Here is a 14139-nt window from a genome sequence, read left to right as displayed (position 1 = left end):
TAGAACCCTAGAGTGGAACTGGGAGTGACTTCTAGTAAGCTTTCAAGCATGCATGTATGTATGTTTTCTCTGCAATCCTTTTACCTTAGGAATAAATGCTTGCTCAGGAGTTGGAATTGTGGGGTAACTTATAACTCTGGGCAGAGGGAAAAGTGAAGTGCAGTCACTGGCCTGTTTAGGCAGTCTGGCTTGCTGAAGATATCACAGGTTAAAGCAGGGAGCTAGCTGTGCAGTCTTAAAATCCCCAGTCAGGTGGGAATGAGAAATAGGTTTCCTCCCAGACAGACTTCTGGCTTCCAGCCATCAATCACCTAACATGGGTACCCTTGGTGGACCACACAGGGGGAATACAGGTGTAGTTGCACAGAAACCATAAAACAGTGAATATAGAATTTGTGGAAAGAAGAAAGAAAGGTTTTAATAGATTGTAACAAAAAGGCAGAGACACAAACAAAAGATCCTGAAATAAAATCTCCTCCTTGAAGTCTGCCTTTTGGTTACATTCTTATGTTTTATATCCTCACTTTATGAGAGCACAGCTCCTTCAAATACTGAAGTACAATGAGGATGTAGATTTTAGTAATAGTTCAATTATGTGATAATTAGGAGCAGTCTTTAACCTACCATCTCAAATAATGGCAGAAATCTGAGATACTGTGCTGATCCATACAGTGTTACCCTCATGGAATTTGATCCAGTAAATCCAATCGGGCCAGGTAAACAGCTGTTCATTTTCTAGAAGATCTTAATTAACCTCTACTATTTTAATAAAAAATGAGACTTGTATTTAGAATTAGTGTGTAAAAGAAAGTCTCTGTATCTGGTTTACTGATACAGAGAACTTTCTTTTACACTCTAATTCTAAATAAAGGTAAATTCCAATCACTTTTCCTAGAAAATGCTATAAACCAATAAATACCACATCTGAGAAGTTACTACTTTAACATTAAGTAATGGAAGATGTAATGAAATAATCCAAGTGCTGCTAAGAACACCTAGAACAATGAACAGCATATTAGTTTTAGAAGAGGCAAAAATCAAGAGGATGAATACCACAAATAATAATAGTTTATTTCAGTCTAATGCCCATTGTATTTAATCCAAGGTCCTTCTTATCGTCAATGAATAGCGCAACTTCATGGAGGTGTACAAGGTACTACACATTACTACAGTTAATCTGAAAAAATGATTCCTTGTTTTAATATTAGTGATGCACTCATAAAAGTACACTAAATCATGATGTGATAGCATCTGCATGCAGTGGTCATAAAGAAAGAAAACCTCACATGCATTCCTAGGATACTCCCCTCTTCTCTTAAGGGCAAATCAAAACATCTGCTGGGTAAAGTACTAAATTACACTACATTATATTTCCCTAATACCTTTCTCCCAAAGCAATGGGATGTTGAAAAATGAACTACAGTTTGATTTTTTATTTATTATTTTCAAGTTAGGCTAGTTTAAGGTGAAGAAAGGCTTTCCGGGGTGTTAAAGCAATGGCCAGAAGTTTATGGGAAAACACCCAGCTTTCACATTTTTACAGCCATTCCACCTTTCGAGGTCTCAATAATTCCTCTGTCAGCATGCATGCACACAAACACAAATACGCACAACCACATTCTGGTTCCAAAGCTTGTGAAAGTCTGCTGTTCCATAGATGTTAAGACACTCATAAATGGTAAATCAGATTTAATGACATTTACAAGCCAAGAATAAAGTCCTGCCTAAAAACATGAGTTTACATCACCAATACTATGTTGTTCTGGCTCTAACTTGCATATTCTGGTTAATATCAAAAGGAATAAAGTGCCCGGGGGGGGGGGAACCTGCATCAATAAATTAGGTCAGCCTCCATGTGCATTCTATCAATGTTGGAGCTGTAGAATTCATTACTTAAGAAGGCAATAAAAATGTGTTTAGTAGAGCTCATGATAACCAGGATTAGAATACTGTTGTTCTCAAGGTGATATATGGCTTGACTTGCCCCCATAACTGAACACATACATTTTACCCTTCCAAAATATCCTTTAACTCAAACTAGCAAAAAGTAACTATTACACATAGCGCAGAAAGCAGCAAGGATTCATAGACTTTTCCCACCTATGATTTGAACCTCTCCACCCACGTTTGTTTTCCTAATATGATCAATCTTAGATCATCAGAAACTTGTTTTCCTGGTAGATTTCCAAGTGATAGTGTTAAAAAACTGTAAATGAAAAGGCTACCAAGCCTTTTTTAATAGATCCTCACTTTAAGAAAATAATTAAGGGGAGAATTGCCGATGGGAGATAAGACAGGGAAACAAAAATGTTTAAGAGATAAAAAGGAGATGCCTTTTTAGAGGTCTGAAGGGAGACAAAAGTAATGGAAGAGAACAGAAATGAGAGGAAACAGAATGGAGAAAAAGTAGATACCACATTATCTTGAGGCCTTTTAGAGACACATCATACAATTACTGAAAGCCTGATTAGCTCTGTGTGTGTGAAACTTTCAGTGAAGTCAATTTATAGAAAAGGAAAGACTATGTTGAGATCTTGGAAACAAACAACATCTCTGAAATTTGAGATCAGTATTCCTGTTGCTTAGGGTTGCCAATCATCCAGGATTGGCCTGGAGTCTCTGGGAATTAAAGATTAATCTTTAAAGATTATGTCATGTGAAAAAACCTCCAGGAATAAGTCCAACCAAAATTGGCAACCCTACTATTGCTATAAAAGTCAAGGTTTGAATCCTCTTAAATACAGATTTTATCCACACGGAAAATATCTAGTATCAACTGTTTCCAAATTTCAAGTTACAACATACAATAAATTACTGTAATTCACCTATAATTGTGAGTAGGCAACAATACATGCAGCAAAGTAAACTAGCCGACACTGGTATTAACACTTTCTCTTAAGTATTTTGCTACTTGCATAATAAATTGAAATTCAAATACTCTGAAAACATTAGTTTCTTAAGCCATGACCTGTGATCCAGAGATGGTCTATGAAATTTGGTATATCAAGTGATGCTAACTCTCCTCCTTGTTTTTTGTAAAAAACATCATATTAAAGATAACTATATAATGTAATTTTAGCTTCCGCATGTTACTTTTCCATGTAAGCAACTGCTGTAGGTGCCAGAAACAATAATCATCAGTGGGAGAAAAGATGGTCCACAAAATAATCACTTCAGTCTCCTGCCTAGAGGGGACTGAACAATGTCTGATCTTAGAAATATTAAAGCCCAGATGCTGAGAGTATTGTAAAATCCTGCGTAAGTATTTTTTTTAAAAATGTAACGCTGATTTTAAACACAGAAATCCAGTTTGAACAATATAAATTTTGTACTTATTTATTTCTGAATAAATAGCTTTCCGAAGCCCATATTCCAAGTGTGTTGGCCAGCACAATTTTTTCATCCATTTTCTTCAGGAAATAGAAAATAATCTACTTGAGTCTCTTGTGTAGGTACATTTTAAATGTTTTACTGCTTTATTACTCTGTAGAGTCTTAATTTATTCTCATATTTATAAGGACAATCAACTGCTTTATTCTTTAATTTCCTCTCAGCAGTCATTGACTACCACATCCTTAGGGAGCTGAAAATAAAAGCTGAATTCTGAGCATAGTTAACCATCTGCATGCCTCTCAAAAGTGGAGGAAGTGATGTGCATGTGTCACACAGCTAAACAGGACAGAACCACAGGGATTCTATGTGCCACCTGAAAGAAGAATACATCTATGTTACAGATGTCTTCTATTTTGTAACCCTATCGTCTCAGAAGGAGACTACTGTCTTATGTAAGGGAGTGAGTCCTGAAAGCATAAGTTACTTATATGCTGCCATCTGGAAAGCTACAAACAGCTGCTTTGATGTCACTTAGATCTTATAGAAGTACCATGTAAAGGGCTTATGAAAGTTATTGTCAAAACTGCATGTGCGAGACCAACAGGTATGCTGTGCATATGTACGTTGTGCTGTTTATCATCATTTACCTAAGCCATAAGTAAACAAGGAACTAACAAATTGATGCAGGCTCCCAAATCCACTTAACTATGATCTGCAGTTTATTAAGCAGGAATACACTCAGTTTCAAGCTGTTCCTTGTGTGTGTGTGAAAAAACAATCCTAGGATAATGTAGTTGCCTGTCTCAGGCACTGTTACTATCTGTCCTATTCCCAAGGTGCAACAAACCTCACAACAAAGAAAGCACTCAAGTGCTGCAGAGGAAAATGAGACCCTTTGATTTCTGCCCCCCCCCCCCCCCACACACACAATTTTTCATATCAAGTGGAGAAATTTTAGGTGGGGCCAAAATGTGACCCACATTTAAGTTTCAACCCCTCTCTGCCCCCCCCCCAATTCATCTGATTTAACAAATGCTTTAAATAATGCTTTTAATAAAACAGAAGTGAAAGAGGAGGGGAGAAGATACAATTGAGATTCTTTTTGGGGGGGGGGGGAGGGAAGATGGAGGAGTGTAATATGGGGAAAGGATTTAAAAAAACTAAGACAGATTTAAGATACTGCTATAAAGATATCAGTGCACTTGGTGAGTATATGTAGCTTTTTCCAGTACCCATCTAACTTCAAAGAAAAGAAACTGGGAAGGGAAATATTGTTTTAACAAGGAACAACAAGCATCAAACAGTGCTCATGTTATGCATCTTCACAGACAGCAGCTACATACCACTCTCCAAATATGAAACTGAAAAGCAGACACCAACATCAGACGACAGTAGAGAGGTGAGGGGAAAAGAAGGGTTACAGTGATGGAAAGTGAGAAAGAAATTTTAAAGGTTTTGATATAAAACAAAATAAAAACCAAACCCACACAATTACTGAAAAATGCTGCTTCTTTGGCTCTCTAAAGCAGCATTCATCAGTATTTGTTGGTTAGACCTAACATTAACAAGAAGTCCTTGTGGCACCTTACAGACTAACAAATTTATTTGGGCATAAGCTTTTGTGGTCTGGAATCCCCACTTATAATAGGATTGTTTTCCAATGTCACTTAACCCCTGGATGCAGAAACAAAGTAAACCAGTGAATAAACTCAGATTTTAGGGCCAAATTCTCTGATGAGGGTTGCAGAAAGCCAAGTACATTGGTAGCAGTATGAAGGGAGCCCATACCAAGAGTTTACAACCGTGTGACATGATGCTGTTTTGCAAGGGATCTTTCTGAACTAACGGATGGATGTTTAGGGTGGGGCAGGTGTGGAATGGTTTATCACCAGTACACAAATTCACTGGCCAAGCTGGTGTTAGGGAATCCTCCTTTTTTCCCCTGTGTCCTCTCCCCACTCCCCTCTAGCAGCCCAGCCTCTACACTCCTTACCACGTATTTGAGCTAAATGCTAGAAAGAGGATTTGATCCTAATTAAGGTCCCAATTCCGCAAGGTATTTAAGCACATGAGTAGTCCCACTGAAGCCAACAGGACTACACACATGCTTACAGTTAGACATGTGCTTAAGTATCTTGCTGAATCAAGGCCTTCATCCAGGCAGACTTGACACTGTTTGTTTTTACTTCCTTGTTGTCATGCCACCATCCAAGATGATGCCAGAACAGCTCAAGGAATAAGAACATGACAACTCAAGTGTTGCACGTGTGTGTTCTTAGCAATGAAGTAAAGAATTTAAATAATTTTGTAAAAAGCATAATAGTAGTTCACATCTGAAGGAATAGTAAAAGGGGCTTTATCAAACTTCAAGCTTTGCTTAGGTACTATACAGGTTTTTCTTAATAGCCAATTGAAAAAATAAATACCTTAATTTCTGTAGGATGGAAAAGTATCCAACAAAATTCAAAATATTTTTTCCTAAAGTGTTTATCACCTCTATCAGGTAATGCCAATTAAGCTCATCAAAATCTAGTGTCATAAGCAAACTACACAAAGTATTTCAAGCATGGAAAACTTAGATCACTTTCAGTAAAGACTGAATTACGTACAGCATTCACTGTCCCTTAAAGGACAAACTGGTTTTAAAAATGAAATGTCTAAATGAAAAGTGTCTATGCTTCAGATGTAATGGCTTATCTTTCTCTTACCCACACTTTCATTCTGACCTGATTTTAGTGCCCACTACCTTGAGAACTGTTCAAACTAGACTGATAGCGGAGTATCATCAAAAAGCTTGTAATTACATCTATCCAACATACAAAGCATTAGAGAGCATATTTCCAGAGCACCTAAGTGACTTAGGAGCCTAAATCCCATTGACACTCATTGAAAATGGGCATTGGGCACTTTTGAAAATTTTATCCTATCTAAGTCAAAGAGTCAGTAATAATATTGGCAGGTAAAATCTTGCTAGAACTGAAGTGAGGAAAAAGCAAGACGGCAACCAGAATGACCTGATTTTAAAGAACGGGTGCTCTCTCACTTAAGTTATTTTTCCATATTGTAATTGAACTTGAGCCAGGCTGATACAAAACACTTTCACAACTAGAAACATTTCTAAACACTAGTTCTGAATCAATGACCAAAATAAAGCCCAAAGAGTATCGCCCACCACTACTCACCTAAAAGACAAACACCCAAGCGCCACCCCCAGGACTAAGAACCAGTATTTTTGTTTAAATACATTCTGTGTGTTGATGATGGAATTTTAGTTAGGCCCAAATTGTGACCTACCTTAAAGTTTCATCTTTCTCCACCCCTAACTCCAAGGTCCATCTGATCTGTCTACCTGAAAGAGGGGAAGAGAAGTGGTTGTCTGTCTACATTGGGTGGGAGTAGGTGATGGTATCTGCCTAAACAAAAAAAGAGGTATGACTTGTGCTTGTACACATGTGAGCCAGTCTGCTGCATTCATTGACAATAATATATTAAGAAATTGATTACTGCAAGCAGGAATATCTTGCATGAAAATCAAACACTATTGCTCAGCTACACACTAACAATCGAAACTAAGGTCCCAACACTGCAAAGAGACCCTGCTGAGCAAAGTCACTCTTCCTCACACACTTCTGGGGAAGATTAACATTTGAAATGTTTCCTAAATAACACACCCATTTCCCCAACCACCATCTCATCACACACAACTGATGGGCTCCTAACTCTTATTCTAAAGAAAATGAAAAGCAACAGCAATAAGTAATTTATTACTTCCTAATTAATTGAACAGACTGCAGAAAGCTAGGATGGGAGGAGAAAGTAGGTCATCGCTGGATCTTACTAAACTGCAGACCTTAAAGTCCTAAACTGTTTTGTTTTTGTACTGGAAATTAATGGTTTGTATGTTTTAGTGAAAACTCTTCACAAGTAGAAACTGGCTACTCAGCATATCAGCTACAGGTGTTTTCTTTTAATAGTGTACTAAAATAACCTAGACAAAAAACACACACCACTAAAGCTGATGCAAGCATATTAACTATAATTTTAATGTAATCAAAACTATACACAATAGACACACAAATGTGCCAGTCAAATGAATTTATTTGCTACTATAAACACGGTCTCTCCATTGTCAGGTAGATGTGAAGTTGTGTAAGTGCAGCAGAAAAAGCAAAGGGGAAAAAGAAAAAAGGCAGTAGCCCACAGGTAACCTGAACTCCCATCTTCTGTTGTCAGCAACTGTATACTGTGATAAAAACAGGAAATGTTTATACAGTGAGACTTGTGTTAAATGATTAAGTACAGTATATAAGAACATAAAGCAAGTTGTATGCATCAACATATCTGTAAAATATATTTGTAAATCTCAGAAATATTGCATTTATGCTTCTAATGAAATAGTCCCAATGACTGGGGAGAAGGAGAGGTAAAGAAACCCAATTCAGTCACTCATGACTGTTAAACCCAGCAATACTAACTCACATTCATGAATAATCTGCTATAAATGGGGCAAATGATTGAAGGGAGCAAATCAGTAAGTTATGAGAAGTTACTTTCCCCAATACCAGGGCACAAGATACTGATTCTCATTCATTACTAAAATGGTAACCAAAATAGCAATACTACTAATCTGAGATGAAGAAAGTTTCAGTTGGGTGGCATGACCTATCTACCATGCAAAAAGATTTTAATCTGCTCCACTATGAAAAGTTGGTTTCAAATGGGGAATATTTTCAAGTACGGTACTAAATAAATGTGTAGCAGCCAAGTAAGCAGCGCCAATCTTAATAACCTTATTTGGAGTGCGAGTCATATTTTTGCTGCACAGCAACATCAACACTACAAATTAGAGAAAGTTATTTACCATAATGCCTGTGTAATCACAGTTTATTTGGGTGATACAGAGGGAAGAGAAATCCCACACACTTTTTCGTCTAAAGGCTGGAAGAGCAGCCACAACACCTTGATGCAGCCTGGGCCAGCAGATCCAGATAACTGCAGATCTCCTAGACCCTCCCCCCAGCTTGCCCTCATTCATGGCTAGTTTCAAAAGGGCAGCACACAGGGCTTCAAGGCCTCTGAGTGCAGTTTCCCGTGGGCAACCTTAATATGGGGTTTAAAGTGTGTAAAGCCTTGCACAAGCCTTCTGCACAAGGATGAATTACACACCAATGAGCCAAAGAACCCAGTACAGTGTTGCACAGAATATTCAGATTCAAGCCTCCAGCCCACCTCCAATTTCAATGTTGCATCATTAAAAGTGAATGACACTACATTTTGAGGCCCAGAAATATCATAATAAAATGTACAGAGATGAGTTAGATTTAATGTAAAAATTAAAAACTTGGAATAAAAGAAATATGGGCACTGCAAAGCATTTTTCAGGCAAAAAATCTTAAAGTCAATATATATTAAATGGGTGAAATCTACCAAAAATAAGTACTTATTTGCTAGTGCAATCAGTTCATGTCACAGGTTCTTCCACAGAACAGATTCTTATTCTTTTCCCAAATAAGAAAATCCCAGCAATCAAAAGCAGTCGTTTGCTAACTCATAAATATGGAACCTAAAAGCTTAAAACCACAAACCAGTCTAATTTCAACTTCATCATACTTTAATGAAACTGACAATTCCAGAAACCTGACTGGTCAATTTTTAGGCACAATTCCAACAGCAACAAACCAGAAATCAAGAAACTTCAGGCCAGTCTTTTTATTGCCCACCTTAAAGTTGACTTATCCAAAAACACCCTTTCTTCTTCTTGTTGTAGAAACTCTTTTTGTTTTCATTTTAAGAGAATAACCAACGTATTCCTTTTTGGGGTCATGTACATTGCAATGAATAATAAAAATGCTTCAGTTCCTCTAAGAATTTTAACACCTCCTACAACACAAATTAAGAGCTTCCAGGCAGTCACTAAATCTGAAGACATGGATTACCTAATGACAGTGCTCAAAAGTCAGAGATAAAATCCCTACCAGCAATAGGAGAACTTACACAACACATTCTAAACTAACACACTAGCACGTATTTTTTTGAAGAAAGAAAGCATGCGAAGACTAATTACTTTGCCACTTCAGGCTCTGGTCCTGCAAACACATACACATTTATAATTGTATTGAACTCAGTGAGACTACCCATCTGCATAAAGTTATTCACCTGAGTAAAAGTATGAAGGATCAAAGCCATAATTTGTACATATTCCTTTTATAATACAAAACTGAATACATGTACATTTTAAAATAAATTTAGGCTGAATTCAAACTGTGTTTTTTAATAAAGTTAGTTAAAAGACTAACTGGGTCTTTAGCAGGCATCTATCAGTGTCCCATGAATGGTGAATCCCACTTGCTTTAATTATGACAACTACAAAAAACTGGAACTTGCTCACTGAGGTACACTTAAACAATGATTTGCGTATAACACATGAACATGAGGCAAATCTAATGTTAGTTCACTTGGCTACAATCTTCAGCTAATAGAATCTTGGGCCCCAATCCTACAACGACTTACATATGTTCTCGATTTTAAGAAGTGTGAGGCAATGGGAGTACTCCATTCACCGTGGGTGAAAGCCTGGTTTCACCAAAAAGTCAACGGGAGCTTTGCCATTGACTTCAGAGGGACTAGAATTCACCCCATACATGCAAGTCCTTGCAGGATCAGTCCTGGCTGTTATGCATTTTGATAACTAACTTTTGGCAATTTACAAACAAAATTTCTCCTCTTTGCTTTAATCCTAGACATGTGAAGTGTTACAATAATATTTTTTCCTCTGGATAAAATATTTCTGTGAATAATGTATTTCGCTAAACAAAAATTAAAGCATCATATTTTCATGTCACTATGTAAAAATACATTTGGGGGGGGGAGGAGTACAGCTGCGTTGCATCATTTTTGAAATTACTGGAAGGAATGCAATAGAATTTTTTTTTTCCCCTGTGAGAATGAAAGCAATGTAAGGTTTTATTTCTGAGGCTTCAGAACCACAGCTAAGAAATTGTATCATCTGACTGAGATCATGATATACTGCTTGATATGTTAAGAAAAAATGAAAACTTAGAAGAGTATAAATAATATTCCAAGAAAGCATTTTGCTGCAGACTAAATTACTTTGGCTATCTTGACATTTTAACTAAGGCCTCCAAAGAAACAAAAGTCCACCTTCAGCAAATATTCAACTTACAAATTTACTGGTAGGAGAACAAAACAGCTGACATAAAATACACTAATGCTGGGGAAAATGGCATTTAAAAATGAACAAGTAGTCAAATTTTATGGAAAAGTGTAACACCTTATTTTTGTATTTTAGTAAATACTTATATTAGCTAAATAAAAACCGATTTATCATACACGATCATCACCACAGGTGACATTTTGTAAAGTCTAATGACTGTAGGACACAGAAAACCTAAGGACTGATATCAGGGGGTAGCCGTTTTAGTCTGTATCCACAAAAACAACAAGGAGTCTGGTGGCACCTTAAAGACTAATATATATTTGGCCATAAGCTTTCGTGGGTAAAAAACCCATTTCTTCAGATGCAACTAAGGACTGATATCACTCCAAGCCCTTCTGGTTTTAAAAATATATGTATAATTAGAGAGATTCTAAGAGATATCTAAAGGAAAACTACTTTTGCTTGACAGCAGTTTCACTGAGATGCACAGAGCTCTCTGAAGGCTTAAGTGTAGAGGAGTGAGTGCACATGAGCATGGCTAATCCTTTAAACAAGAGTCAATCTCCGATTAGTAGTTTCTAATTAAAAAGCACTAACACACTCTTGCCTATATTCCTTTCATACTGAAACAGTTTCTCTAACAGCAAAGCCCTACTGGACAGCTACCACCTTTTCCCTGGCATTTCAGATTTGGAAGTCTACTTCGTTTATACAGTCCTCAGGGACCGTGTATAAACAAGAAAAAAAACACAACAAAGTCACCAGGGCACAGAGTGAACATGACACACTGTTGCTAACCGGCTGATAAACAAACTTTCCCCAACGAGCAAGCCTTGGGGCGGTGGATTTGCCTATCAGGGGTCTTCAGAGGCAGACGTAGCAGTTTTCTATCTAGGAATGGAGGATGCATGGGAAGCAGTGAATCCTTCCCCCATTCCCTGGCAAGGAAGGGCCCTGCTTCAGGCAGGGAGGGCGGGGTGGGGAGGCAGGAGGCTAGCTAGCCCCTCACTACCAGCCTGGTGCTGCTGCACATATTTGCGGCACGCTGCCGGGAACGGGGAGGGAGGGGAACAGCGGAGCTGCGCGGAGGCTGGGAGGCTTCCCCAGCCCCGAGGCAGGGCGTGCGGGGAAGCGGTGGCTGCAGCAGCACGGAGGCAGTCGCTTCCCACGCCCGGCAGGCAGGACCGACCCCGGCCCGGCTGTACGTGCGGGACCCGCCGCCACCGGCCAGTGAGAGCCGCCCAGACGCGCTGGGAGCGGTGACGGTGAGATGATGTCCCCGCACCGGTGAGGCAGCTGGAGCCAAAGCCCTTTCCCCAGGCCCCTCCCGCCGCCGGAGTGGCTCAGAGGACGAGCACGAACCTTGCAACTGGTCTGCGCTCCCCCTGGCAGTGCCCTAGCGCCGGTGCTGCCCGTGCAGAGCCCGCCCCCGGGCTCGGGGCGCTCTGAGCTCCTACCCCCTTCACCGGCGGGCGGCAGGGCACTAGGACCGGGCAAAACCCACCCACCAAGGAAGTGCTGCCTGGGATCCTGCTCGTTCTTCTGAGCCACTCCGGGGAGATGCACCGGGACCATCCTCCGCGCAGCCCGGCCAAGGGCTCAGGGGACCTGGCGCCGCACGGGCGAGCTGGGACCCAGGAACGCCCCCGGCAGCGACAACCTGGGCTCCCGCCTCCCTCCCTCCCCGCCGGTGTGCAGACACCCCACAGCCGCGCTACTTACATCATCAAAGAGGGATCCAACGTTGGCTGTTACTAACAACATTCCGGTACCTGCCGCAGCCCCTTTCACCGCCATGACACCGGCAGGGGAGAGTTTAAAAATTCACCCACTCCCCCAAACCCGCGGCCAAGCGGGCTCTCCGTGGGAACGCCGGCGGGTGGGGAGGCGGCGGGGTGCGACCGGCGGGCCGGGGAGCCCTGGCCCCGTGGAAGTTTCGAAGTCAGTTTCAAAGCACCCCCGGGGGAGCCGCTGCCCCTCTGCCGCCCCTGCCTCGCTCACTCGCTCGGCTGTGCCCCAGGGGAGGAGCAGGAAGGTAAGCCAGGGATTCTCAGTCCTCCCGCCGGGGGGAGGCACGGAGACATCAGTGCCAAGCAGCCCCTGGGCTCATTGCTGCCGGATCTCCCTCTCCCCGGCGCCTGGGCTGGAGGCGAAGACTTTGTTCTTAGATTTCCCCCTTCGCAGCCATTAGGCTCCCGCCAGGAAAGTTCCTGCTGGTGGAGGCGGCGGCGGCGGCTGAATCCCTGTGCATGGCCAGGCTCTGCGGAAGGGGCTCCAGCGCTCTCCCCGCACGCACCCGGGAAGCTGCACTGCGCGAAGCCCCTCGCACAGCCAGAGCTGCCCTTGTCGCTGCTGCTACTCCCAGCCTTTGGCTGCAATAACAGAGGCAGCAGGGACTAGGGCTCTGCGCTCTCTGACGTCACAGGCCTGACACGACAGGGCTGCTCTTAAAAGGGCAACGTCATCTAGCTCCCTGCTGCTGTCCAAGGGGAAGAGAGATTGGCAGCCGTGTCCCCACCTGCAGGGCCAGGCGGCCTTGGCAGGGGCTGAATGAACGGGAGTTAGGTCCGTTTTGCCCCCTCTGTGCCGGTCTGTGGATGATCTGCGGTTTATCACTGGCTGAGGATACCGTGCATGTTAATCCAGCCAAGGGGACTTTGCCTCCTGCTTTCACTAGTGAGCTTATGAGAGTTTTCTCTACAATACTCTCTAAGGGACTCTCCCTAATGGGGTAGGGAAGGTTGAAGCACTGGCATACAGGTCCATGTACACATCCCTTTTCCCCTACTCTAGCTCAGTAGATAAAGCACTAGACTGGGACTCAGTAGACCTCAGTTCCATTACTGGCTTGGCCACTGCCTGCTAGGTGACTTTGGGCAAGTCACTTTAGTACACCGTGTGTGAACTTCCCCATCTGCAAAATGGGGATGATGATACTGATCTCCTTAGTAAAGCACATGATGACAAGTGCTATATAAGCACTCAGTTGTATTATTAGCTATACTGCTTCTCTGAATAATATACATTATGGCCCTATTCTATACACACTCTTTGGACATCTTTACACTTAGCATTTGGGGAGCTCTTTGTTTCCTGCTCCTCAAGGAACTGAAATTGAATGTTCTGGATGCACTGAGCCAGGGGCAGTTGGTCTCAGAATGAAGCAGGCCAGGAATCTTTAAGAGATAGGGGAGTTAAGGTGCTGTCTCTGGTGCAGTTCAGAGCCCAGTGAAGGAGGAGCCCAGTCAAATGACACCACGACCAATCCCACTACAGGTTTCACTGTGGTACACCAGGCTCCTTGATGTCTGGTAGTGTGTTGGGTGTAGAACATGCTCCGAAGCAAGTGCTATAGGCATTAGACTCTCAAGGTTCCAGCCCATGATGAGATACACTCAAAGTCTCATGAACAACAAAGGATTGCCTTTGTGGGGCTGCCCACTATAAACAATCCAATACTCTGTATGTTTGTTTTAATGTTTATCCAAGTAAAAGACAAAAACCCAACACACAATAGTTCCCAATCCCATGATATGAAAGCAGAGCTCCTCATGCCTAGCACCAGGGACACTCCCTGAAGGAAGTAATCACACACTGCCCTGCAGTCCCCCAGTCAGAGTTCAGTTCTT

General features: G+C 41.5%; 1 protein-coding gene across 1 annotated transcript in view; it reads right to left on the bottom strand.

The window, feature by feature from the left end:
- Positions 1-12307, bottom strand: part of INPP5A (inositol polyphosphate-5-phosphatase A) — a 366757-nt gene extending 354450 nt beyond the window's left edge. The window contains exon 1 of the mRNA XM_029911375.1: positions 12233-12307. Coding sequence (XP_029767235.1) covers positions 12233-12307 — 75 coding nt within the window. The remainder of the gene's footprint in view (positions 1-12232) is intronic.
- Between the last annotated feature and the right edge of the window lie 1832 nt (positions 12308-14139).

The sequence above is a fragment of the Terrapene carolina genome, unplaced genomic scaffold (genome assembly GCF_002925995.2).
Source record: "Terrapene carolina triunguis isolate 2854851 unplaced genomic scaffold, T_m_triunguis-2.0 Scaffold95, whole genome shotgun sequence".
Classification (NCBI taxonomy): domain Eukaryota; kingdom Metazoa; phylum Chordata; order Testudines; family Emydidae; genus Terrapene; species Terrapene triunguis.
This window is presented reverse-complemented; position numbering and strand designations above follow the sequence as displayed.